At 39.6% G+C, this 25,676-nt stretch overlaps 1 protein-coding gene across 1 annotated transcript in view; it reads left to right on the plus strand.

Moving 5' to 3' along the window:
* The window catches only part of PRKAR2A (protein kinase cAMP-dependent type II regulatory subunit alpha), a 120,116-nt gene that overhangs the window by 78,565 nt on the left and 15,875 nt on the right, over positions 1-25,676 (plus strand). The window contains exons 3-8 of the mRNA XM_045862463.3: positions 2,460-2,512; positions 5,216-5,299; positions 9,835-9,941; positions 11,999-12,152; positions 20,395-20,496; positions 20,667-20,741. Coding sequence (XP_045718419.1) covers positions 2,460-2,512; positions 5,216-5,299; positions 9,835-9,941; positions 11,999-12,152; positions 20,395-20,496; positions 20,667-20,741 — 575 coding nt within the window. The remainder of the gene's footprint in view (positions 1-2,459; positions 2,513-5,215; positions 5,300-9,834; positions 9,942-11,998; positions 12,153-20,394; positions 20,497-20,666; positions 20,742-25,676) is intronic.

Consider the following 25,676-nt stretch of genomic DNA (forward strand, 5'->3'; position numbering starts at 1 on the left):
TATTTTAAACTTTTTAAATGAAAATTTTCATACATATGCAGAAGTAGAGAAAGTTAGTATAATAATACTCATGTACCCATCTGTCTCCAAAGTGAGGGTTTTTAAATGCATTTTTCTAAGAAGACATTTCTGAAGTAGAATTTGATGTATTCATTGGATAAGAGGTGAATGAAGAAAGTCATGATGAGTCACAAATTTCTGGTTTAAAAACCTGGGCTGCAAAATAAGTCAGAGAAAGACAAGTATCATATGAGCTCACTGATATGTGGAATTTGAGAAACAAGACAGAGGATCATAGGGGAAGGGAGGGAAAACTGAAACAAGATGAAACCAGAGAGGGAGACAAAGCATAAGAGACTCTTAATCTCAGGAAACAAACTGAGGGTTGCTGGAGTGGAGGGGGTGGGAGGGATGGGGTGGCTGGGTGATGCACATTGGGAGGGTAAGTACTATGGTGAGTGCTGTGATTGTGTAAGACTGATGAATCACAGACCTGTACCCCTGAAACAGATAATACATTATACATTAATAAAAAAGAAAGAAAAACAGGAAGAAACCTGGGCTGCTAATGACAACGTTAATGAAGAGCTCAGAGAACCAAGAAGCTTGCAGTTTAACAGTGTCTGCCCTCACTGCAGCTTCCTCATTCCTTCCTCATTCCTCAGAGAGAGAGAGAGAACATGCAGGGGGAGCAGCAGAGGGAGAGGGAGAAGCAGGCTCCCCGCTGAGCAGGGAGGAAGGTGTGTGTTTTAATCTTTAGGACAGATCTGAAATAAATGTAGCTGACCTCCTCTTGTGGAATCAGTAATGACTTGGAGAAAGTTAGTGAGTCATTATCTACATCCTATTGTCACTTCCCTGGCTCAGCTACCCAAAGCCTGTATCAGCCAGGGACTAGGCGGACCTTCCTGCAGAACATCACCTGATGCTGTTTTAGGAAGTAGAATGGTATTTGTCCTCTGAACTCCCTTCTCCCTAATTTTGCTCTGTGTACGGATACTGGATCCCTGTTGGATTGAATATTGATGGCATTATGGCAGAGTATTGATGGCATTATGGTACAGGAGGTGTGGCCCACACTAGAGTACTGTAGGCTAGGCAGGAAGGGACTCATGTCTACGTGACATACCATTTCTCAGGTATTCCATGAGTTCAGAGAGTCAATGGAAAGGGAAGCTGGCATGCAGCTAGACCAAGGCTTCAGTGAGTAAATGTGTCTAAGAAACCAGGAGTTAAATTGAGAGCAGTATGTATGTTTGTCCCCTAGTTGTTAGCCATCACACAAATGCGTTGAATGTAGGGTCAGAAACCATTTACATTCCTTGCCTGCTGATTTCCTGGTATATCCTTCTCGTTTCCCTTTGGAAAAATAAATAGGTAAAAAAAAACAAAAACAAAACTTTTGTGTATATATTCATATTTTTATATTTATTTTCCCCTCTTCTTAGCTCTCCTTCTTTCTCATAGAAGTCCTTTCTTATGGAAGGGATAGCATACTACCTATATTCTTCACCTTGCTCTTTTTCCCTAGAACTCACTTTTAGCCCGTGGAGATCTTCCTCATTCTTTCTTATAGCATATTATTCAAATAGTTAGTTATGTCATATTTTTTGGGTAGTTCTATCATTTCTGATATTTTGCTATTATAAACAAATGTTCAGTGAATATTTTCTGAATCTTTGAATTGCAACAGAGACAAGTCCTGCAGGCAGCCAGCACAACAAACACAGGCTACCTACCAAGAAAATCAAGTTGATTTTAGATTTATATAATATTGTACCCAGAACAAAGACTGACATATAGTATTCATGTTAACATTCGTTCTTATTTTTAAGTCATACATGTACAGAATGATGTTGAGCAATTTTAATTGATTCTTTTCATAATTATTCCATATCCATGTCCATGTGTTTATATTGCATATGTTGTACTCTCTGATTTTCCACCCCTGTTTAAAAAATATTCAGCAGAGGGGCGCCTGGGTGGCTCAGTCATTAAGTGTCTGCCTTTGGCTCAGGTCATGATCCCGGGGTCCTGGAATCGAGCCCCACATCTCAGCAAGAAGCCTGCTTCTCCCTCTCCCACTCCCCCTGCTTGTGCTCCCTCTCTTGCTGTGTCTCTCTCTGTCAAATAAATTTAAAAATATATATATTCAGCAGAGACAGCACCTCCTTGCTTGTCCTTGCCAATACTGTGGGATTTACTCTATGATATATTTTTACCAAATCTCTTCTTTTTGGGACTACCAATCCCTAGAAAGCTGGCATTTTAGCACCTAATAGCATTCCTGGAATGAATAGGTACTTAATATATTTATTAATTGATGAAAGGGCTTTAAAAATCATTATAGCTTTAGAAAACAGTGAATAATAGGAAACTGTATTCACTTCCTATTTTTTAGTAAAAGTACACATCTGTTTTATTCACTTTTCTCTTTATGTTTTTCTCTCCAAATTTAGTCTGTGCTGAGACCTATAACCCTGATGAGGAAGAGGAAGATACTGATCCAAGGGTAAGAACGGCTGCAAAGGCCTTAGGTAGAATTGCTTTATTCCCCACTCACTCCCCTCCTCTACATCATGCTGGTAATTAAAATAAATACAAATTAAAATCTCAACAAGGTGCTGTTTTCTTTTATCTACCAGATAAATATTAAGAAGAATGAAAGCAGGACTGGTTGAGGTTATGGTAAGATGGGGTGCCTAGCTGTAGCTGTCAAAGCCTTAAACATAGTGAAGCCAACTGACTCAGCAGTTACCTGACGGAGAATTCATCCCTAACAAGCAGCTGGATCCTTCCTGAGGATGTATAAACAGAGATCATTGCAGTGTTGTCTTGGTAAAAAATGCGAACAATGCCCCCAGAATAGAGGATTACCAGGGGCTAAGTTATGGTACATTCAAATCAAGAGAATCTGCAGCCATTTTCTAAAATAAAAAATAATTAAAAAATATATTTATCTGGGGCATCTGGCTGACTTAGTTGGAAGAGCAAGTAACACTTAACCTTGGGGTTGTGAGTTCGAGCCCCCTGTTGGGTGTAGAGATTACTTTAAAAAGTAAATAAACTTTAAAGTACATACACACACACACACACATATATATCTTTATCCATCCGTCTAGTATTTATTAGTACAAATAATTATTTCTGGAAGGATATATCCCAGATGTTAACAGTAGTTGTGGCAGGACTATGGTTCACTTTTGGTCTTTTCTTAAAAACTCAGATTTTTTAAACTTTTGTACAGTTACCAAATTATTTTTATAAAAGCATATCTAAACCACCATTTTTAAAAGATTGATGTTGTAAAAGAAGCTTTAATGATCTTTCAAATATGCCTTAAAATGAGCAGCCCATGAAAGATTTCTGAAGTATTCTAATAATAAAATGCTACCATTGTGTGAATATAATAGATATGTAAATTTAAAAAATTTATTCTGGATATTATAAAATTCCTGATGACTTTTAAAAGTTAAAAGCAGTTAAGCAGTTTTTTGGGAGGGGCACCTGGGTGGCTCAGTCAGTTAAGCATCTGACTCTTGATTTCAGCTCAGGCCATGATCTCAGAGTCATGAGATGGAACCTTGCATTGGGCTCCATGCTCAGTGTGGAGTCTCCTTGGGATTTTTTCTCTCCTCCTCCCTCTACCACTTACCCCACCAAAAAAATTAAAGCAGTTTTTTACTAACTTTTTAGTATCACAAATTTAAATTTTACTTAATACTTTTGACATCTGTTAATTCTCATCAGATTAAGAAATGTACTTTTTTTTTAGTACTTAGGTCTCTGAATTATAACAGCAATACTAAGCACTAATTATTTTTTTTAGTTCAATAAACACTTAATATCAGTAATAATAACAGTTTTTGAGCACCTACTAAATACCAGGTACTGTTTTAAATACTGCATGTATTAACTTATTTAATCCTTCTGACGACTCTAATTTAGTAGATTCCACCACCACTACTACTAAACTGATGTTTGGACTCCAGCATGTACAGCTGCTGTTTACTTGCCGTCTCCATTTAGATTTCAATAGGCAACTCACATTATTTCCCTTTAAACATTCTTCTCCACCCACAGTCTTCCCCAGCTCAGTTCATGGCAGCTCCATCCTTCCAAGGGCTCAGGTCCAAAACTTGAGGGTCACCCCTCAGCTCCTCTTATTTTTTTCACACCTACATTCAGTTTTCCAGCAAATCCGATGGGCTCGGTCTTCAAAACATATCCAGCACTCTACTACTTGTCAACACCTCCATGGCTACCACCCCAGTCCTGACCACGACCATCTGGCACTGGAATAATCACAGTAGTTTCTTGGCTTCTACTCTTGCTTCCCTCAAGGCTGTTCTTCACTCAGTAGCCAGTGTGAGCCTTTAAAAACATTTTTTATCTTTTTAATTCCTCAGTCAGAGCCTTCAAATTGCCCCCATATGGCTAGGGAAAAGTTGTAGTTCTGTAGCCTACAATGCCATCTGTGATTTGGGCATCACCCTCACCTAACCCCCCAATTTGGTCTCATCCTGATCTTTCACCCTTGCTCTGCATGAGTCACCCATCTCCTGGTTCTTTCTCAGACATGCTCTTCACCTACCACAAGACCTTCTTTTCACTTACTGTTCCCTCTGCTTGAGGTGCTCTTCCCATAGAGATGTCCACATGACTCACTCCCTCAGGTCATCCTCATTTCCTTGAAATCTTTACACAAATGTCACCTTCTCAATGAGGCCTCATCCACCCACTCCACACACACACACTTTTTTATTACCCTTCCCTACCTTAATTTTCTCCTTAGCCTTGTCACTCTCTAACATATTTTACAGATTTACTGGATGAGAGCAGGTGTTTTGACCTGTGCGTTTCCCGTATCCCCAGAGGTAGAACAGTGCCTGGCACCTAGTAGATGCTTAGTATCTGTTGAATGAACAAATCGATAGCCCTCTCTTTACGAATGAGGATGCTGAGGCTCCCGGGGGTAGCTGACTTGCTGCCAGTCACACAGTCAGTTAGTGGCCCCAGGCTGAGTGCTCTGCCCCCATCACAGTGCCCCTCCATAGTCAGGGCACTGCTTGGTATTTGTATAGAACGAAAGTCAAGAGTAAACATGCTCTTAATTGTCCCCATTTTTTAGGAGAAAGAAAGTTAGCAATCTGTAAGTAAAGTCAAATTTTAAAATGGAATAAAAATATTTCCCTGCTTTCATTTGGATTGGCAGGTGATTCATCCTAAAACTGATCAACAGAGATGCAGACTTCAGGAAGCTTGCAAAGATATTCTCCTTTTCAAAAATCTTGATCAGGTAACATTGGTTTTAAAAATATTTTTGTCTTTCAGCTTTTCTCCTATTTGTCATTTAAACAGTTTTTGTCGTCTTAGCCTAAGGCATAAAACTTTAGATTCATCTTATTTACAAATGTTTGCATTGTGTTGCCCATCATAACTCATAATGAGCTTTTCAGATGACTTCTAGTATTTCTCTGAATTGCTTTGGTACTTCCTCCAAGAAAATACCATTTGAGGACCATGCAATTCGGTCATGTTAAAAGGAAATGTTCAGGTTTGCATGACCGTGGCTTAGTTTGGAGGGTCTGAATTTATGCTGCAGAGTAATTTCTCCAAAGATGCAAATTATGGAGTTCTCTTCTCTGGTAGCAGTTAACCCACTGGAGGTGTGTGACTTCTCAGGCCTTAGATGTGGGGCATCTCTTGTGATTACTTCTCAGCAAAGATCTCAGACATGGGGAGTGGTGTGTGTCAGCAGGGCTCTGGTATAGGATCTGTGCTTGGACCTGTCCTCCCTCCCTTGGTGGAGATAGAGAGCAGGGGCTACCTCATGAGGACAGAGAATCCTCAAATTGCATTACTTCTCTTCTTTGAGAGCCACACGCTGAAGCTGCATAAGTGGCTGAGGTACCGGGCGGAGAATCCTAGAATGTGCGGAGACAAGAAGGATGGGATTAGAATTCCCCTACTACCCAGCTCCTGCAAATAAGTCTTTTAATGACATCCTCACAACCATCCCTGGTATCAATAAACCAGTCTGTTTGGTAGCTGTGTGGTTATAAGAATAGCCAGAACTTTAGTCCGTTTTATTAGTCTCAGGCTGACTAAAACAAGGACCATGACCTCAAGGAAAGGCTGGTTGTGAGGAATACTGGTCTGTGTCTCCTGTCTTCCCTAGAAGATCCATCTGTATCAATGGAAAGAAGACTTGCTTTTACCTACTGAACAAAACTCCTTGTAAATTTTATATCATCAGATGTTCTAAGGGCAGTTGCTATGTCAATCTAATATTCATAGTTTTCTTAGTATTGAAGAAAACCATTTTACATTTTATTTATAACTAAAATGTCAGATGTAATGATTTTTTTTCTAACATTTTGTCGTGAAAATACTCAAATACAACAAAGTGGAAAGACTTCTATGGAACACACATTTATCCACTGCCTTGATTCTACGATTAACATTTTACTGTGCTTGCTGTGTTATATGCCATCTACCCATCTTTCAGCAAAAGGGTCGGTAAATTTTTTCTTAAAGAACAAGGTAGTAAATATGTCTAACATAACTACTCAACTCTGTTATTGTAGCAGGAAAGCAGCCACAGACGATACATAAATGAAAGGGTGTGGCTGTGTTCCAGTAAAACGTTATTTACAAAAACAGGCAGCTGTTTGTTGGCCCCTGCATTAACCCATCTTACCCCAAAAATTAGGTTCATTTCAGAGTAAGCTGCAGATACCATTATACCTTCCTTTAAATACTTTGGCACGCATATCCTGGAACTGTTTATCCTGTTTATAGTCTTTTGATACAAAGTTTGTATACAATGAAATGTCTAAATTTTAAGTGCGTTCACTGAGGTTTGAGAAATGTATACACTTGGGTAACCCAAACTCCCTAACAAGTTATGGAACATTGTCACCACCCCAGAAAATTCCCTCGTGCCCCCTTGTGATCAATTCTCACCTCCTCTTAGAAGCAACTACTATTTTGATTTATTCTACAATAAATTAATTTTGCTTCTCCTAGGGTTTCATATAAATGGAATCACACAGTATGCACTCTTTTGTGTGAGACTTGCTTTCACTCAGCACAGTTTTTGAGGTTCATCCCTGTTGCATGTATCATTCCTTTTCCTTTTTCACTTTTTATTTTGAATTAGTTTTAGACTGACAGGAAAGCTGCAAAAACAGTACAGAGTTCCCATATACCCTTCATCCAGCTTCCCCTAGTATTAACATCTTAACATAACCATAGGACAATGAGCAAAACCAGGAAATTAACATTGTTATACTACTATTAGTTAAACTACAAACCTTATTGGGATTTCACCCTTTTTCTCACTTATATTTCCTTTTTTCTGGTTAAGGATCCAATCCAGAATCCCACATTGCATTTAGTTCTTCTTTCTCTTCAGTCTGTCGTGGTTTTCAGTCCTTTCTGGTCTTTCATAATCTTGACACCTTGAAGAGTACTGTTTTGTTATTTTATAGAATGTACCTCAGTTTGGATTTGTCTGATGTTTCTTCATGACTGGAATATGGATATACATACATTCTTGGCCTGACTGCTACAGAAATTATATTGTCTTTCTCAGAGCATCATATCAAGGGGCCTGTGATGTCAGGATGCCTTGTTGCTGGTGATGTTAGTTCATTCCTTTTTGTTGCTGAGTAGTGTGCAATTATATGAAAATACTAGTTCGCTTATCCGTTTTTTTTCCTGTTGATGGATACCTGGTCTATTTCTTGTTTTTAGCTCTTACGAATAATGCTGTGGCATTTTGTACAAGTCTTTCTGTGAACTTTTTTTTTTCCATTTCTCTTCAGTAAAATACCTGAGGGCTAAATTGCTGAGTCATAGGGTAGGTATATATTTGATTTTATAAAAATCTACCAGATCTTTTTCAAAGTGGTTGTGCCGTTTTGCATTCCTTCAACAATATATGAGATTCCCAGTTGCTCCATATCCTTACCAACATTTGATATTGTCTATCTTCTAAAATTTTAACCATTCTGGTGAGTGTATTTGTTTCAGTTTTTAAAAATTTATTTACACCTACGTTGGGTGTAAAGCTTACTTAAAAAAATAGAAATAAAAATACATGAATAAAATAAAAATTTATTTCCCAAATTTCTGGTTTTAAGTTTTCAAATTTACAAAATAGTCAAAAGAATAGTGCCATGAACACTCATGTACCCTTACCTAGACTGACCAGTTAACATTTTGTCACATTTACTTTCTTTTCTGTGTGTATGTACACACACATAAATATATATGAACTGCTTTTTTCTTTTGTCCCGAGCCATTTATGAATATGTTTAAGACATCTTGGTTCTTAGCCACTAAATACCTTAAGATGTATTTTGCAAGAATGAGGATATTCTACATTAGCACAAAACCATTATTAACAGTGATACAATAATGTTATCTAACACCCACTCCATATTCAGATTTTCCCAGTAAAGTTCTCTACAGCTTTTTTGTTTTGTTTTTCATTCCTGAATTACATGTTGCCTTTGGTTGTCATGGAGTCATTTTAGTCATCTCCAGCCTGGAATCCTCCCCTTACACCTTATTCTGTATCTCATGACACTGATGTTTTTGAAGAGTCCAGACCAGAAGAAGAGTTACTCAGGACAAGAGGCTGCCAGTGGATAGCCCACAGGCCAGTTACAGCTAGTGTGTGGTTTGGTCTGTATTGTACATGAAAATTTGAATTGTTACCTGTATTTAAACATGAGATTTCTGGCAACACTGGGCTCACATTCCATGTGAATGTGGAATGCACATGAATAGCACTTCCTTTTTCATATTTGTCAGCTTGTACAGTATTCAACACACATGGAACTGTGTAATTAAAGAGATGCTTTTAGTGATACTCAGTTATTTTAGGTAGCAGAGTCACACTGACGACACTAAGTCACATGGAATTATGCAACAATAAAATTTTTCCTTGCCACATCTTCAGTCCACATTCCTCCAAGGAGAAAGTCTTTCTTTGAGCTGAAGCTGGTATTTGTTAGTGCCCCCTGACAGTCACTGATCGCCCTCCCTGACAGAGGGATGCTGGCCCTAGACTGAGACCACTGTTTTGTTAGAATTTAATAGCATTGTTTTGTTTTCACTATACTTACCAGTACAGTTAGATACCTTCTGGTTATAGCAGGTGATGATAAGTAAGTAATTGTATGTGTTGTATATAAATGTTTGAAGCAATAGTAGCTGTCCAATAATAGATGTCAATTTTTGAGTACCTGTTGTGTGATACTTTCCTTAGATTTTTCTTTTTTAGCCATGAAAATCAATGACATAGAAACTATTAAACCCTTTTTAAAATATGAATTAACTGAGGCTCAGAGAGGTTAAGTGATGTGCGTGGCTAGTCAGAGCAGTTGCTGTGCTGCTCTGTGAGGTAACGTCTAAGTCCATCCCAGCCATTTAGATTTGATGATCCTGTTAAGATCAACACCTGTAGGAAGCTGGCATCTCATGGCTTTACAGATGACAAGGCACCTGACAGTCGTGTGGGTGTGACTGGGAGAATGGGCACCATGATTGAGATACCTCTTTTTGCATAAACTATGGGATTTTTTTTTTAAGCGGTACTGCCTTGGAAAACTTGGCAACTGTGCTGTGTCCATGGAGCTCCAAAGCTGAATGGTCAGAGGAAAACATTTGTTTCAGATAGCTTAAGGGTTTTGCTTGAATATGGAGAACAGTCTAATATATGTACTTCCACTGTGTAGTCACAAAGTGAGATAAGCATAATCATCTTTTCCCCCAGCAAATGTAAAAGCCATCTTTTCTATTTGTGTGTAAACTCTGCAGGAACAACTTTCTCAAGTCCTTGATGCCATGTTTGAAAGGACAGTCAAAGTTGATGAGCATGTCATTGACCAAGGAGATGATGGAGACAACTTTTATGTCATAGAACGGTAGGAGATGGAGCTTTGCGGAGGTGTGGCTACACTTAATGAGATTCACGATGCAGGGCATGTACTTTACCCTATGCTTTGTTCAGCGAGAGAGGACTTAGGACCAGGTGTACAAGCTTCTTAAAGCTTGTCCCTCTCCTCACTTGTATGTGGAATTTAAGAAACAAAATAGAGGATCATGGGGAAAGAGAGGAAAAAATAAAACAAAACAAAATCAGAGAGGGAGACAAACCATAAGAGACTCTTAATCATAGGAAACAAACAGGGTTGCTGGGTGAAGAGATGGGGTAACTGGGTAATGGATATTAAGGAGGGCATGTGAGGTAATGAGCACTGGGTATTAAATAAGACTGATGAATCACTGACCTCTACCTCTGAAACTAATAATACATTATATGTTAATTAATTGAATTTAAATTTTAAAAAAAATTTTTTAAAGGGGGAAAAAGAGTTGGGCACTTAACTGACTGAACCACCCAGGCACCCCAAGAACTTCTCTTAATAAAAAGACATAAAAAAAAAAAAATCAAGAAAGGGAAAAAAAAAGCTTGTCCCTCTCTGTCCATAGCCTGCCCCCTCTAGTGCTGCTGACCTGAGTCCTCAGTACAACCCATATTTGGGTTGCCATTATCAATACAAAAAAGTCTCCTTTAGGGCGCCTGGGTGGCTCAGTTGGTTAAGCGACTGCCTTCGGCTCAGGTCATGATCCTGGAGTCCCGGGATCGAGTCCCGCATCGGGCTCCCTGCTCAGCAGGGAATCTGCTTCTCCCTCTGACCCTCCCCCCTCTCATGCTCTCTGTCTCTCATTCTCTCTCTCAAATAAATAAGTAAAATCTTTGAAAAAAAAAAAAGTCTCCCTTACAGTTAGGCAAGATGTGCAAGATGTGCTTCATAAACATGTTATTTGCCAGTGTTCAAGTGAATTGATTTCATAAACCATTGTGCTCTATTGTCATCTGGATCTTTCGGTCCCAGCCTAATTTTACACATGAATACACTGCCTCAACTTCCATGTCCCTGGCCCCTTCTGGCTCTATTCCAGGTGTAAGACATGTTGGGAGACATAAAATATGTGGGTTTGACCTGCTGGCCTTAGTGTGTCATAAGCTCTTGAGCCGTTAATATCATCTTGGCAGCTCCTTCTGACCCCCTCTCAGACCTGAAAGGAACCACCTTCACCAGATTATCTCCTATAGAATGTCTAGAAATTGTGTCACTGGTAAAAGGGTCTCTTTAAGGAACTTGTTATATGTTGTTAATTATCTTGCAGAAACATTGATATATTTAAGTTTGCCTCAGTGGTGTATTGAGAGTGCCTGTTTCTCTAAATGTTTGTCAGTTCTGAATATTATTCTTTAGCATTAATTACCAGTTAATAGGTAGAATATTGTACGTTTTGGTTTCTTTATTTTAATCAGTTCTGTATCCTAGTTTTCAACAAACTACAAAAGAAGACCCATATAGTCATTTCAATCCCTTCAGGAAAAGCATTTGACAAAATTCAACACCTTTTCAATGCAAAAACTGAGCAAACTAGGAATAGATGTGATTTTTCACCAATCAGATTAAAGGAATTTTTTTTTAAAAACCTATGGCCAACATCATAATTAATGGTGAAAGATTGACTCTTTTTCCCTTAAGATCAAGAACAAGACAGGGGTATCTGCTCTCATTACTTCTATTCAGTATTATACTGTAGGTCCAGCCAATGCAGTAAGGCAATGAAAAAAGAAGCAGAAGGAAAAGAGGGAGGAAGGAAGGGAGGGCATATAGATTAGAAAAAGAAAAAGTGAGACTGTCTTTGTTTGCTGATGACATGATCCTCCCTAGAAAATCCCAAGCTACAAAAAAGCTACTAGAACTGATAAGTGAGTTTAGCAAGGTCACAGAATACAAAGTCAAAATGCAAAAATCTATTGTATTTCTGTATACTAGCAAAAATCTTTTGGAAATTGCCTGTTCTATATCATATGTACCTTGTATTTCTGTACCACCTGCCAGGTCTAAAATTTTTTATTAGAAGTAATAAATGAAATTATTTCTTGTTATACTTCCAGGGGAACTTATGATATTTTAGTAACAAAAGATAATCAAACCCGCTCTGTTGGTCAGTATGACAACCATGGCAGTTTTGGAGAACTCGCTCTGATGTACAACACCCCGAGAGCTGCTACCATTGTCGCCACTTCAGAAGGCTCCCTTTGGGGACTGGTGAGTTAGAGAAATGAGTCCCCTGTGTGGCATAGTGTTAATTCCCCTTACTTCAGGGTTTTCTGTCCTTGGGCTCTTGGTTCATGCTATATTTTATAGCTAGTTCCCTGAAAGACATTATGAAACATCTTGTACCAATGTGTTTTTCCATTTCTCTAAAATGATTTGTCAACAAACCACTTACTCCAAATTGCAGGGGAAAGACTGAGTCTTATGACCTTATAGTCTTGTCAGTTCTTATTACGCTTTCTGTTTATGTTTTTATCAGACAGGTAGAGACAAAGGGGATAATTCTCTGTAAAAGAGGCAGCCTAGAAAAATAATTATCATGGAAAGCTCTGCCAACAGTGTTTTCCATCTCCAGCTGTCCCAGAACTAACTTTTCTTTATGGACAGCCATCCACTTGTGCATTGGCCCATGCCAGTATCCAGTAGGTTTAGATGACTAGAAAGGCTGATGGCCATATCCTGGGAAAGAGAACTTTCCTAGGGTGTCTGTGGAACAGCATACTGTGATCCCTTTCCTCCAGTACCCATGGTCCACCTTGCTTCCTTCAGCATCAGGCCTTCAAAATCTATAACTGTCTTCCTTCTTAAACAAAGTAATTATCATCTTGTACAAATTCCAAATTTCACTTTTAAGATACATCTGTGATAATTTGTTTCCGTTTGCTTTATAAGCAGAATTAAATGTATACCATAGCATTATCAATATAGTTCCTCAAATGAAATGACAGTTTAAAGACATAATAGAGCACTTTCCTGTGATATATTGATGTAGAACTAAGAATGTCTTGAGAAATGGAGATAAAATGCCTTAAAAATAGATCACACACTTGGGGGAACCCTAGTGATTGAAAAACTCAAGGATAGGGGCTCCTGGGTGGCTCAGTTGGTTGAGTATCCAACTCTTGATTTCAGCTCAGGTCATGATCTCAGTGTTATGAGATCAGGCTCTATGCCTTGCTTTAGATTCTCTCTCTCTGCCCGCCCCCACTCCCTGCTCGCATGCTCACTCACTTTCCATCTATCTCTCTGTCTCTTAAAAAAAAAATGAAAATAAAAACTCAAGGATAGATCATAGATCAATAAGTAATGGAGGAAAATAAACTCAGTTTTAAAATGTATTGATGCAGGGCACCTGGCTGGCTCAGTCAGTAGAGCATGTGACTCTTGATATCAAGGTTGTGAGTTTGAGCCCCACATTGGGCGTGGAGTCAACTTAAAAAAATGTATTAATGACAACTACTGGTCCAGGTCAAGATGGAATAGCCCCATTCCTCACTAGTTTTCTCTCTTAAAACTAAGAAAGTCCAGATATCATACAACAAACAAACTTAGGAAGACCCTGGAAGATGGAAAGGAGAAGGTGGAATGGCTAGGGATCTTGGGACTTAAAGAAGGACTAGAGAGTGAGTCCCAGATGACGTTCGGCAAAAACCTACAACCTAGATCCACCAACCAAGTACATACAAAAACAACCCCCAGAAAACCCTGATACCTTTAGCTAAAGGACCAGGAAAAGGGCAGCCTAGCAGAACAGATAATATCACCCTATTCCAGCCAAATACCAAAGGAAAAACTGTTTCTTCCTCCCCATAGTGTCACTGGGGCTAGCAGCAAGCTGAACTTACAGCCTCACCCAGCAGCAAAGAGGCAAAATGAGATGATATGTAGTGTCACTAATTGGCACTCCACTTTCCCTGCGAGGGTTGTGTCAGTGGGGTCCACAGGGGAGCTGAACATTCACTCCAACATGTACATGCACACTATGCCTAATAGAGTGCCTGCAAAAGAAGAAGATTAAATTGGATACATAATTCACAACATAATAGCCCAAATGTCAGAGGGACAATAGAAAACCACTTGTTGGGGCGCCTGGGTGGCTTAGTCGGTTAGGTGTCTGCCTTTGGCTCAGGTCGTGATCCCGGGGTCCTGGGATTGAGCCCTGTATCAGGCTCCCTGCTCAGTGGGAGCCTACTTCTCGCTCTCCCTCTGCCCCTCCCCGCCCCTGCTCATGCTCTCTCTTGTTCACTCTCTCTCTCTCTCAAATAAATAAAATATTTTTTAAAAAATCACTTGTTAGGGGCGCCTGGGTGGCTCAGTTGGTTAAGCAACTGCCTTCGGCTCAGGTCATGATCCTGGAGTCCCAGGATCGAGTCCCACATCGGGCTCCCTGCTCAGCGGGGGGTCTGCTTCTCCCTCTGACCCTCCTCCCTCTCATGCTCTCTCTCATTCTCTCTGTCTCAAATAAATAAATAAAATCTTTAAAAAATAAATAAATAAGTAAGTAAAATAAATAAAAAATCACTTGTTATACAAAGAACAAGGAAATTCTCAACCTGAGTGAGAAAAGACAATCAACAGATGCCAATACCAAGATGACACATATTGCAATTAACTGACAAGGGTTTAAAGCAGTTATCATATAATCAGTAACATAAGCCATCAACAAGCAATTATCGACACACTTGAAAAAAAATGAAGATAAAAATAGAAGGTCTCAATGGAGAAATAGAAGACAGAAAGAAGATCCAAATGGGAAATTTTAGAACTGGAAAATATAATAACCAAAATAAAAACTCACTGATGGGCTCAATAGCAGAATGAATATGAGAGAGGAAAAAGATCTGTGAACTTGAAGGTAGAACAATAGAAATTACCCACTCTGGACAACAGAAAGAAAACAGACTGAAATGAAGTGAACAGAGTGTGTGGGATAATAACAAAAGATAGAATATTTGGGGACGCCTGGGTGGCTCAGTCAGTTAAGCGTCTGCCTTCGGCTCAGGTCATGATCCCAGGGTCCTGGGATCGAGTCCCACATCAGGCTCCTTGCTCAGCAAGGGGCCTGCTTCTCCCTCTGCCTGCCTCTGTCTCTCTGATAAATAAATAAAATCTTAAAAAAAAAAAAAAGATAGAATATTTGTATCAATAGAATCCCAGAAGGAGAGGAGAAAGAGTATAGAACTAAAAGATTCTTCAAAGAAATAATAGTTGAAAACTTCCCAGATTTGGTGAAAGATAATAAACCTACAGATTGAAAAAGCTGAGTGAACCCCAAATTGTATAAACACAAAGAAATCTATGGCAAGACACATAACCAAACTTCAGAAAACTAGACATGAAAAATTTCTAGAGCTACTGGAGAGAAAAAAAATGCATTACCTGTAAGGGAATGACAGTTTGAATGATACCAGCTTTCCTGGCCATGGAGTCCAGAACAAGTGGCACAGCATTTTTCAATGTTGGGGGAAAAATAACTATCAGCTCAGAATTCTTTTTTTTTTTTTTTAAGATTTTATTTATTTATTTGAGAGAGAGAGAGAATGAGAGACAGAGAGCATGAGAGGGAGGAGGGTCAGAGGGAGAAGCAGACTCCCTGCCAAGCAGGGAGCCTGATGCGGGACTCGATCCCAGGACTCCAGGATCATGACCTGAGCCGAAGGCAGTCGCTTAACCAACTGAGCCACCCAGGCGCCCTCAGCTCAGAATTCTATACCTAGTTAGAATATCCTGCAGGGATGAAGATATTCTCAGATCAAAGAAAACTAAGAGACTTTTTTACCAGCAGGCCTACCTTAAAAAAAATGGCAAAAGAAAGTTCTTCAAACAGAAAGAAAGTGATAAAAAAAGGAAAATTGAAACATGAAGAATGAAGAAAGAACAACAGAAAAAGGAAACTATGAGGAGATATAAAAGACTATCCTCTTGAGTTTTCTCAATTGTGTTAGATGCTTAAAGCAAAATTATTGGGGCGCCTGGGTGACTCAGTCGTTAAGCGTCTGCCTTCAGCTCAGGTCATGATCTCAGGGTCCCGGGATCAAGCCCCACATCGGGCTCCCTGCTCAGTGGGAAGCCTGCTTCTCCCTCTCCCACTCCCCCTGCTTGTGTTCCCTCTCACTGTGTCTCTCTCTGTCAAATAAATAAATAAAATCTTTAAAAAAAAATAAAGCAAAATTATTGTCCGATGTGGTTCTCAGTGTATATAGAGGAAATATTTAAGACAATTATAGTCTAAAGGAGGGAGTAAAGGGACCCAAATGGAAGTAGTTTCTACACTTTATTCCAACTACTAAAATGTTGACTGACATCAGTAGATTGTGATAAGTTACATATATCAATATAACCTAGAGCAACCATCAAAATAATCTGTACAAAGGGATGTATTCAAAAGCTCTAAATCAAAATTCTAAAAAGTGTTCAGGTAAACCATAGGAATACAGGAAAATGAAATGGAGGAACAAAAAGCAGGAACAGCAGAAAACATATAGTAAAGTGGTAGACGTAGGTCCTAATATATGAATAATTACTGTAAATATAATGATCTAATTACACCAACTAAATGACAGAGACAAGTCACATGGATTTTTTTAGATGACCCAACTCTATTCTATCTGCACCAAACTCACTCAAACATAATGATATAGGTAGGTTGAAAGTAAAAATAAAGAATTATATATATACCATGCAAACATTAACCAGAAGAAAGCAAGAGTAATTATATTAATATCAGATAAGATAGACTTCATAGCAAAGAAAGTTACTAGGGACAAAGAGGAACATTACATAATAATGAAAGCGTTAATCTACCAAGAAGACACATAGCAGCCCTAAATATGTATACAGCAAACAACAGAGCTTCAAAATATGTGAAGCAAAAACTGATAGAACTGAAAGAAGAAATAGACAAATCCACAGTTATAGTTGCAGACTTTAACACTCCTCTCTCAAGAGTTGGTGGAACAATTAGACAGAAAATCAGGAAGGATATAGAAGAACTTAACCACACCATCAGCCAAAAAGATCTAATTGAAATTTATAGAACACTCCATACAACAACAGTAGAGTCCCCATTCTTTTCAAGCCCATGGAACATTCACCAAGATAGACCATATCCTGGCATATAAAATAAAGCTTAACAAATTTAAAAGAATTGAAATCAGACCGTGTATTCTCTAACCGTAATGGAATATATCCAGAAATCCGTAACAGAGAGGTAACAGGAAAATCTCCAAACACTTGGAAATTAAATAGCACATTCCTAAAGAATTTCTAAGTCAAAGTCACAATAGAATTTTTTTTAACAAATTGAACTGTAAAACCACCTGCCCCGTGGTTGGGGTATGAGAAATAGACAGACATAAGAGAGGCAGCTCCCTTGGGGTCTGAAAAAAGGGAGCGGCTTACAGAATGGGACACCTGCTCTCCATGGTTGTGGTGCTGCTTATCACCATTCTCTTCCTGAAGCTCCCTCTCCCGAGATCCCTGCCTTGTCTTTCTGCTTCCTAGCCTGATCTTTTGTGATCTTTTCTTCCTTTCCCTGCTGTCTTAAGCATCCTATCAAGATGCCCTTCTGGCCTCTGCTTTTCTCCTGCTTTGTTCATGTGCTTTAGTACTGCCTCCAAGAAAGTGACTCCAAGAGGCTCCTCCACAGCCTGACTTCTTGTACCTTCCAAGGCCTTGGAAATGCCTTCTGAGGCCAAAGCAGGGAAGACTTGGTGTTGTCACTTGAGTTTCTCAAATTGGATCCTACATTCCTTCTCTTACTGGGGGCAGCCGCCACCATGACTGCTAACACTCAGTCTCTGCTCCCGTTCTCTCTTGCAAAAGTGAAAGTCAATAGAAACTTTCTTACGAAACGCAATCACAGGAAAGCGTAGTGTTCCTTTTCTCTTTTGAACCTCAGGCTGTATGCTTGACTCTGAACACTTGCTGCCTGAAGGAGCCGCTATTTCACAGTGGGAGTTTCCTCTTCACAGCTCCATTGGAAGCCACCTGAAAGCTGGGTTAAGGTCCACTGCTTTTGCATGCCCTCCACAGCCACAGGGGCTGGCCTTGCTCAGCGTGAGAGCTCTGGGAAGGGTGGAAGTCTGCATAGAAAGGGTTGGAACATTAATAAATCCATCACTTTGGGAGATACCAGTTGTTTTCTCTTCAGCTAGAAATAGTTTGCTATTGCAATTGTAGCAATCTTTGTGACATTATAGAGGGATTTTTAGAATATTTTTTGATAATGCCTACTCAAATAGAAGGAAGAGAACTTTATAATTCCCATTTTCTCACTTTGGATTGTCCTCTTTCTATAGCATTCATGCCTAGATTGGCCCAGAAAACATGTAGAAATTGAATTCTAAAGATAATGGGATAATATTCCAAAGTATAACAGGAACATTTTAAATGATACATCTCTAACCTTGGACTTTAAAAAAGTAGTGGCAAATCATGCAGCCCATTAGAGCAATCAGAGATCGAATGGCTCTTTTCAAGCAGACAGATGGAGAAGAAACGGAGCAGAATCTGGCTCTGTGCTGGAGAGCAGATGATTTCTACAGCAGTTCAGGGGGAGGGTTGGAGTCTGCTGTAGCTCATACTAGGAGTATAGGGTGTAGTAAGTGACTTCTCTAGTAAGGCAGATAAAACATGGTATGGGATAGGGGCTGGGAATTCTGTAGCTAGTGGAATATGAGCCAGTGAAAGCCATTTGGACATCTCAACTCAGTTGTCTTCAATGGGATTTCTCTACTCCACTACCACAATAGCAAACTTACAGTTAAACATGTCCTTACCTTGCTATGTTTCATTCTGCCAGCCTTCAGGATTTCATTATGTGCTTTCAAAGGAAAAAAAAAAAAAAAAAAAAAACACCTTTCCATCCCTGACAGCCTGAGGTGGACAAAAGGTGCAATTAACTTAGCTACAAGAAACTTAAAACTAAGCAATTAACATTCTCCTGGCTGTGTGTGTCCTTCCCCACACATACATACACATATCTGAGAGGGGCCTGACTGTAGCTCTGGTTAGCTGTCTCCTGATCTGAATCCATGACTTGCTGGGGCCAAGGGACCTTTCACATTCCTGCCTTCCATCTTGAGCTTCCTCCCCTCTCTTTCCATTAATTTAAATCCTCTCCCTCCCTTAGGTACCCCCAAATTTATATTTTTTAAAGTTATATTAAATTTTAAATATTTAAATATTTATATATATATAATACTTCTATTACTTCTATATATTATACATACATATATTTATGTATTTGTTTTTTAAGTAGGCTCCACACCCAGTGTGGAGCGCAACATGGGGCTTGAGCTCATGACCCTGAGATCAAGACCTGAGCTGAGATCACGCTCCACGGGAAGCCTGCTTCTCCCTCTCCCACTCCCCCTGCTTGTGTTCCCTCTCTCGCTGTGTCTCTCTCTGTCAAATATGTAAATAAAATCTTAAAAAAAAAAAAAAAGGGCGCCTGGGTGGCTCAGTTGGTTAAGCGACTGCCTTTGGCTCAGGTCATGATCCTGGAGTCCCTGGATCGAGTCCCGCATCGGGCTCCCGGCTCGGCAGGAAGTCTGCTTCTCCCTCTAACCCTCCCGACCCTCCCCCCTCTTATGCTCTCTCTCTCTGTCTCTCTCTCTCAAATAAATAAATAAAATCTTTAAAAAAAAAAAAAAGAGTTGGACACTTAATCAACTGAGCCACCCAGGCACCCCACCAAAAAAATTTTTTTAAAGATTTTATTTATTTATTTGACAGAGAGACAGAGCACAAGCAGGGGAAGTGGCAGAGGGAGAGGGAGAAGCAGACTCCCACTGAGCAGGGATCCTGATGCAAGGCTCGATCCCAGGACCCTGGGAGCATGACCTAAGCCGAAGGCAGACACTTAACCGAGTGAGCCACCCAGGCGCCCCCAAAATTTGTATTTTTGCAACAGAAATATCCTTGATCACTCCAGCTTACTGTGATCTCTCTCTCTCCCTCCTCAGAATTCTTGTGGCACTTAACTCTTCTTGTCTTTATCGCTCACCTAGCACATTTCATATGCTGTCTTGAACTGTAGATTTTTTATTCCCGTATATTTTGTATTGTCTCCCCATTGAGACTGTAAAGTCCTTCAGGGCAAGAGCCCTCTGATTGTTTTATCTTTTTTTCAAATGTGCATCTTTTCACACTGAACAGTGACTGTGAGCTCGCAAGTGTTTGATTGGGAGTTTTGTATTTTGTATTCTGTTTATGACCCCTAGGTGGCACTCATGGAGTATAGATAGCAAGCAATTACACGGAGGACATCTGTCTGACACAGGTTACCAGTCTTTCTCTTCCAGTGGTGACTCAGATTAAAATGTCATTAAACACTCAGTTGGCCCAGTACATTCCATAGTTCTCTAATTTTTGCTGTCATCCAGTTAATTAAATCATTGGTGTTCTCTTACAGAGGCATTTACCAGAATTTTCATGTTCTTTCTTGTAGGACCGTGTGACTTTTAGGAGAATCATAGTGAAAAACAATGCAAAAAAGAGAAGGATGTTTGAATCATTTATTGAATCTGTGCCCCTCCTTAAATCACTAGAGGTAAAGTGTATTTGAATAAGAGTCTGTTTGTGGAGATTTAATATTTCAAAGTAATCTATTAAATTTTCAAATTGGACTATTCTAACACACTTCTATGTCGTTTAGGTATTATTTGTGACTTTCAATTGAGGTCTTTTCCTTGTAGTTTATGGGTATGTCCATTGTTTCAGGTGTCGGAACGAATGAAGATTGTGGATGTAATAGGAGAGAAGGTCTATAAGGATGGAGAGCGCATAATCATGCAGGTGAGCACGTCCCTGTGCAGCTCCTTTCCTGAGAATCATCTCCTGAAGGACTAGTGCATCCCTTGTCCTCTCACTTCGGGAGCTCATGTTGCTAGCTACTAGCAACACTTCCTGCAGAGACCTCTGAAGCCCATTGATGTTCATCTCATGGACACATGCACATCTCTTGCCTCCATTCACCTTTTGCTGGTTTCTGGTATTTGTTCTTTTGGACATCATTCTCTTTTGACCCTTGAGTAAGCTTCATCCATTGGTGCTAAAGCCTGGAGAAGGTCTAAGAGTTGTGCCCTTTACCTTCTATGTTTGGCCCAAAGGTGCCCTCTTAGCTAATCCAGCATAACCCAGAGTCTTCAGTCTTCAGTGATTGGCCAGGTTTGTAAGTTGTCTTTAATGTTTCCTTTGTGCCTTTCTCTCATGTTATTTTGGGTGCTGTAAGGATCACCACACAGTGGCCTGGGTCATTGTGATGAGTACTGTGTAATAATTTTCCTTGTCTACTATGTTTGCATCTTTAATTATATGTAAAGACTTCAGGTGTAAACATCTCTGCCTGTGGTTCTGGTAAGAACACTGGGAAGATATCTGGTTGGTCTGGATTGGGCAATGTTCCCATCATGAACCCAGAGCTGGAGCTAGGAGGAGGAAAGACTCCCGATTGGTCAAACCTAAGTCCTGAGCCCACCCCTGGGACCAGTGGGTAGAGTTGGCCCAACCAGCACTACAAGGACTAATCAGGCTTATTATCACAGGAGAGAGAGAAACTCCCAGAGAAAAAGGACTAACAAAAAAACTATGAGTGGCATCTCTAAATGCCTTTGTTTTCTAGGTACCCCTGCCGTTAATAATTCCTTCAATTAGAAATTGGTTTGATTCTCTATAGATATTTATTAAGATACACAGGTAGGACTAGATATAAGCACTATAATGAAGGAACACGTGAATGTCAGTGAGAACATGTAGGAAAGGAAGTATTCCATATGGTTCTGTGAGGGAAATACCATTTGGGCTGGGCTTAGAATAAGTGCAGCTTCGGCAGTTGAGGTCAGGGAAAGGTCTTGCAGGACAAAAGAACAATATGAGCAAAGGCCTGTGGGTGCGAGCTGTGTTCCAGGGCAGGTGTCCTGGTCTGTTAAATGGGATATGTTGACAGGTCAAATTTGCTTCTGATCCTGAGGTGCTTTAATTTACTCCCAAAGGACTTCTAGTTCATTCTCAAAGCACCATGCCTTCAGGAGGTATGTCAGGAGGTATGAGAAGCTGCAGTGTTTCTGGAGTGTCTGTCCTCTTGAAGATAGGAGTGCTAAGTGGCGACACAGAATGGGCAAGAATTAGGATGATCTCAGCTTATTCTAGTCCCCTTTTGGCAGTGTCTCTAGACAAGGGGTCTCCAAGTGAGGTCCCAGGAACAGCAGCATCAGTGTCATCTGGGAATTTGATAGGAATTGTTAGAAATGCAAGTTCTTAGGAATCAGAAACCGTGCTTTATGTTGGTCTGTTTGTTTGTTTTGGTCAGCTTTGTTACAGTATATTTTACCTACAATAAAATCACCAAGTGTACAGTTCTAGAGTTTTATAGCCATCCCTACAATCATAGAATCATAGTATAGGGCATTTCCATCACCCCAGAAAGTTCCCTCATTTATATTTTTAGTCCACCCCCTTACTCTTGGAAACTACTGATTTACTTAACACTACAGAAATTCCTTTTGTAGAATTTCATATAAATGAAATCGTATAACATGTAGTCTTTTGTGTCTTCTTTCTCTTAGCATAATGTTTTTAAGATTTTTTTCATGTTGTGTGTGTCATCAGATAGTTCCTTTTTATTGCTGAGTAGTATTTCACTATATGGGTCTACTGTAATTTGTCTTTCCATTCACCAGTTGATGGACATTTGAGGTCTTTCCAGTTTGGGGCAAATATGAATAAAGCTGCAGTGAACATTCTTATACAAGTCTTTGTGTGGACATGTGTTTTTATGGAATTGCTGTGTCATACGTATATGTGTGTCTCACAGACTGCCAAACGTTTTAAAAACGGCTCTACCGGGGCGCGTGGGTGGCTCAGTCGTTAAGCGTCTGCCTTCAGCTCAGGTCATGATCCCAGGGTCCTGGGATCGAACCCCGCATCGGGCTCCCTGCTCCGCGGGAAGCCTGCTTCTCCCTCTCCCACTCCCCCTGCCTGTGTTCCCTCTCTCGCTGTCTCTCTCTCTGTCAAATAAATAAAACCTTTGAAAAAAAAAAAAAAAACCCGGCTCTACCATTTTGCATTCCCCCAGCAATGTAATAGAATTCCAGTTGTTCTGCATCCTCATCAACATTTAGTATCAACAGTCATTTTAATTTTAACCATTCTAGTGGATATGAAGTGGTAATTCATTTTGGTTTTAATTGGCATTTGCCTAATGTCTGATGATGTTGAGTATCTTTTTCCTGTGACTGCTTGCCATCCATGTTTTTCTGAAGTTTCTGCAAATCTTTTGCCCTATTTACCATTAGGTAATTTGGTTTCTTATTATTGAGTTGTTAGAGTTCTTTTTGTATTCTGACTATAAATCATTTATCAGACAAATGGTTGGCAAATATTTCTCCCAGTCTGTGCCTGTGACTGTGGCTTGTCTCTTCATTTTCTTTTCTTTTTTTCTTTTTATTTTTTTTTAAGATTTTATTTTTTTATTTGAGAGAGAGAGAGCACGAGCAGGGGGAGGGGCAGAGGGAGAAGCACACTCCCCACCGGGCTGAGAGCCTGACTTGGGGCTTGATCCCAGGACTCTGGGATCATGACCTGAGCCAAAGGCAGATGCTTAACCAACTGAGCCACCCAGGTGACCCATTTTCTTTTCTTTTTTTAATTATTTTTTCTTTCCAAACTTTTATTTAAATTCTAGTTAGTTAACAAACAGTGTAATATTGGTTTCAGGAGTAGAACTTAGTGATTCATCACTTACATATAACACCCGGTGCTCATCATAACAAGTGCCCTCCTTAATCCCATTACCCATCTAGCCTATCCCCCATCCACCTCCCTTGTCCCTTCACTTTCTTAATGGTAGTTTTTAAAAAGCAGAAGTTTTGGGGCGCCTGGGTGGCTCAGTTGGTTAAACGTCTGCCTTCGGCTCAGGTCATGATCTCAGGGTCCTGGGATCGAGTCCCACGTCGGGCTCCCTGCTCAGTGGGGAGTCTGCTTTCCCTCTGCCTCTGCACCCCCCCACTCTTGCTCTTTCTCTCTCTCAAAGAAATAAATAAAAACCTTTAAAAAAAAAACAAAAGTTTTTTATTTTGAAGAATCTAGTTTATAATTTTTTTTCTCTTGTAATTCATGCTTCTCATGCCCTATTTAAAAAAAATCTTTGCAAGGTCAATAAGACTTTCTCCTACGTTTACCTCTAGGCCAGCACCATTAAATAAATATCAGGTAAGACACATACGTAATTTAAAATTTTTTAGCAGCCAAAATCTTCTAAAAAGGTGAACTTAATTCTAATAATATGATATATGTAAACCTAATATCTTTAAATAATACCATTTCAACATCTAAGTGATATAAAAATTCAGTGATCAAATATTTTACATTCTTTTTTTTGGTACTTGGTCTTTAAAATTTGATGTGTATTTTATACTTAACGGCACATCTAAATCTATAGAAGCTACATTTCAGGTGCACAGTAGCCACATGCTACTGTATTGAGCAGGGCAGTTGTAGATATTTCACAGTTCTAACTCATACATTTAGATCTGTGATCTTTTTTTAATTTTTTTTTAGAGTAGGCTCCATGCGCAACATGGGGCTTGAACTCATGACCCTGAGATCAAGAGTCACATGCTCTACTGACTGAGCCAGTCAGGCGCCCCTGATCTGTGATCCATTTTGAGTTAATTTTTGAACATGGTGTAAAGTTTTTACAGAGTTTTGCATATGGATGTCCAATTATTCCAGCATCATTTGTTGAAAAGATTATCCTATCCCATTGCCTTGACAGTTGTATTGAAAAATACTTGGCCATATGTTTTTTGGTCTATTTGTGGTCTCTGTTTTGTTCCATTGACTACTGCACTGTCTTGATTATAAAAGATTTTTATACTAAGTCTTAAAATCAGATAGTTTAAGCCCTCCAGATTTTTTTGTTCTTTTTCATAATTATTTTGGCTACTCTGTGCTCTTTGCATTTCTGTATATATTTTAGAACCAACTTAACAATTTCTACCAAAAAAGCCTGCTGAGATTTTTTTTTATTGGGTATGTGTTGAATCTATAGATCAATTTGGGGAGAAAGTGACATTGTAACAATAGTGTTTTGTGTCAGTCTCAGGCCATTAACAGTGATGCTATCAGCTAGGAATGCCTGGGACACTCACCTACTTCTTCTTCTTTTTTTTTTTTGCTTTTTTTATTGTTATGTTAATCACCATACATTACATCATTAGTTTTAGATGTAGTGTTCCATGATTCATTGTTTGTGCATAACACCCAGTGCTCCATGCAGAACGTGCCCTCTTTAATACCCATCACCAGGCTAACCCATCCTCTCACCCCCCTCCCCTCTAGAACCCTCAGTTTGTTTTTCAGAGTCCATCGTCTCTCATGGTTCATCTCCCCCTCCGATTTCCCCCCCTTCATTCTTCCCCTCCTGCTATCTTCTTCTTTTTTTTTTTTTTCTTAACATATATTGCATTATTTGTTTCAGAGGTACAGATCTGAGATTCAACAGTCTTGCACAATTTACAGCGCTTACCAGAGCACATACCCTCCCCAGTGTCTATCACCGAGTCACCCCATTCCTCCCACCCCACCCCCCACTCCAGCAACCCTCAGTTTGTTTCCTGAGATTAAGAATTCCTCATATCAGTGAGGTCATATGATACATGTCTTTCTCTGTTTGACTTATTTCGCTCAGCATAATACCCTCCAGTTCCATCCACGTTGTTGCAAATGGCA

The sequence above is a fragment of the Mirounga angustirostris genome, unplaced genomic scaffold (genome assembly GCF_029215605.1).
Source record: "Mirounga angustirostris isolate CCGP_5_RB_7025 unplaced genomic scaffold, mMirAng1.0.hap1 SCAF_1, whole genome shotgun sequence".
In the NCBI taxonomy this organism is placed as follows: domain Eukaryota; kingdom Metazoa; phylum Chordata; class Mammalia; order Carnivora; family Phocidae; genus Mirounga; species Mirounga angustirostris.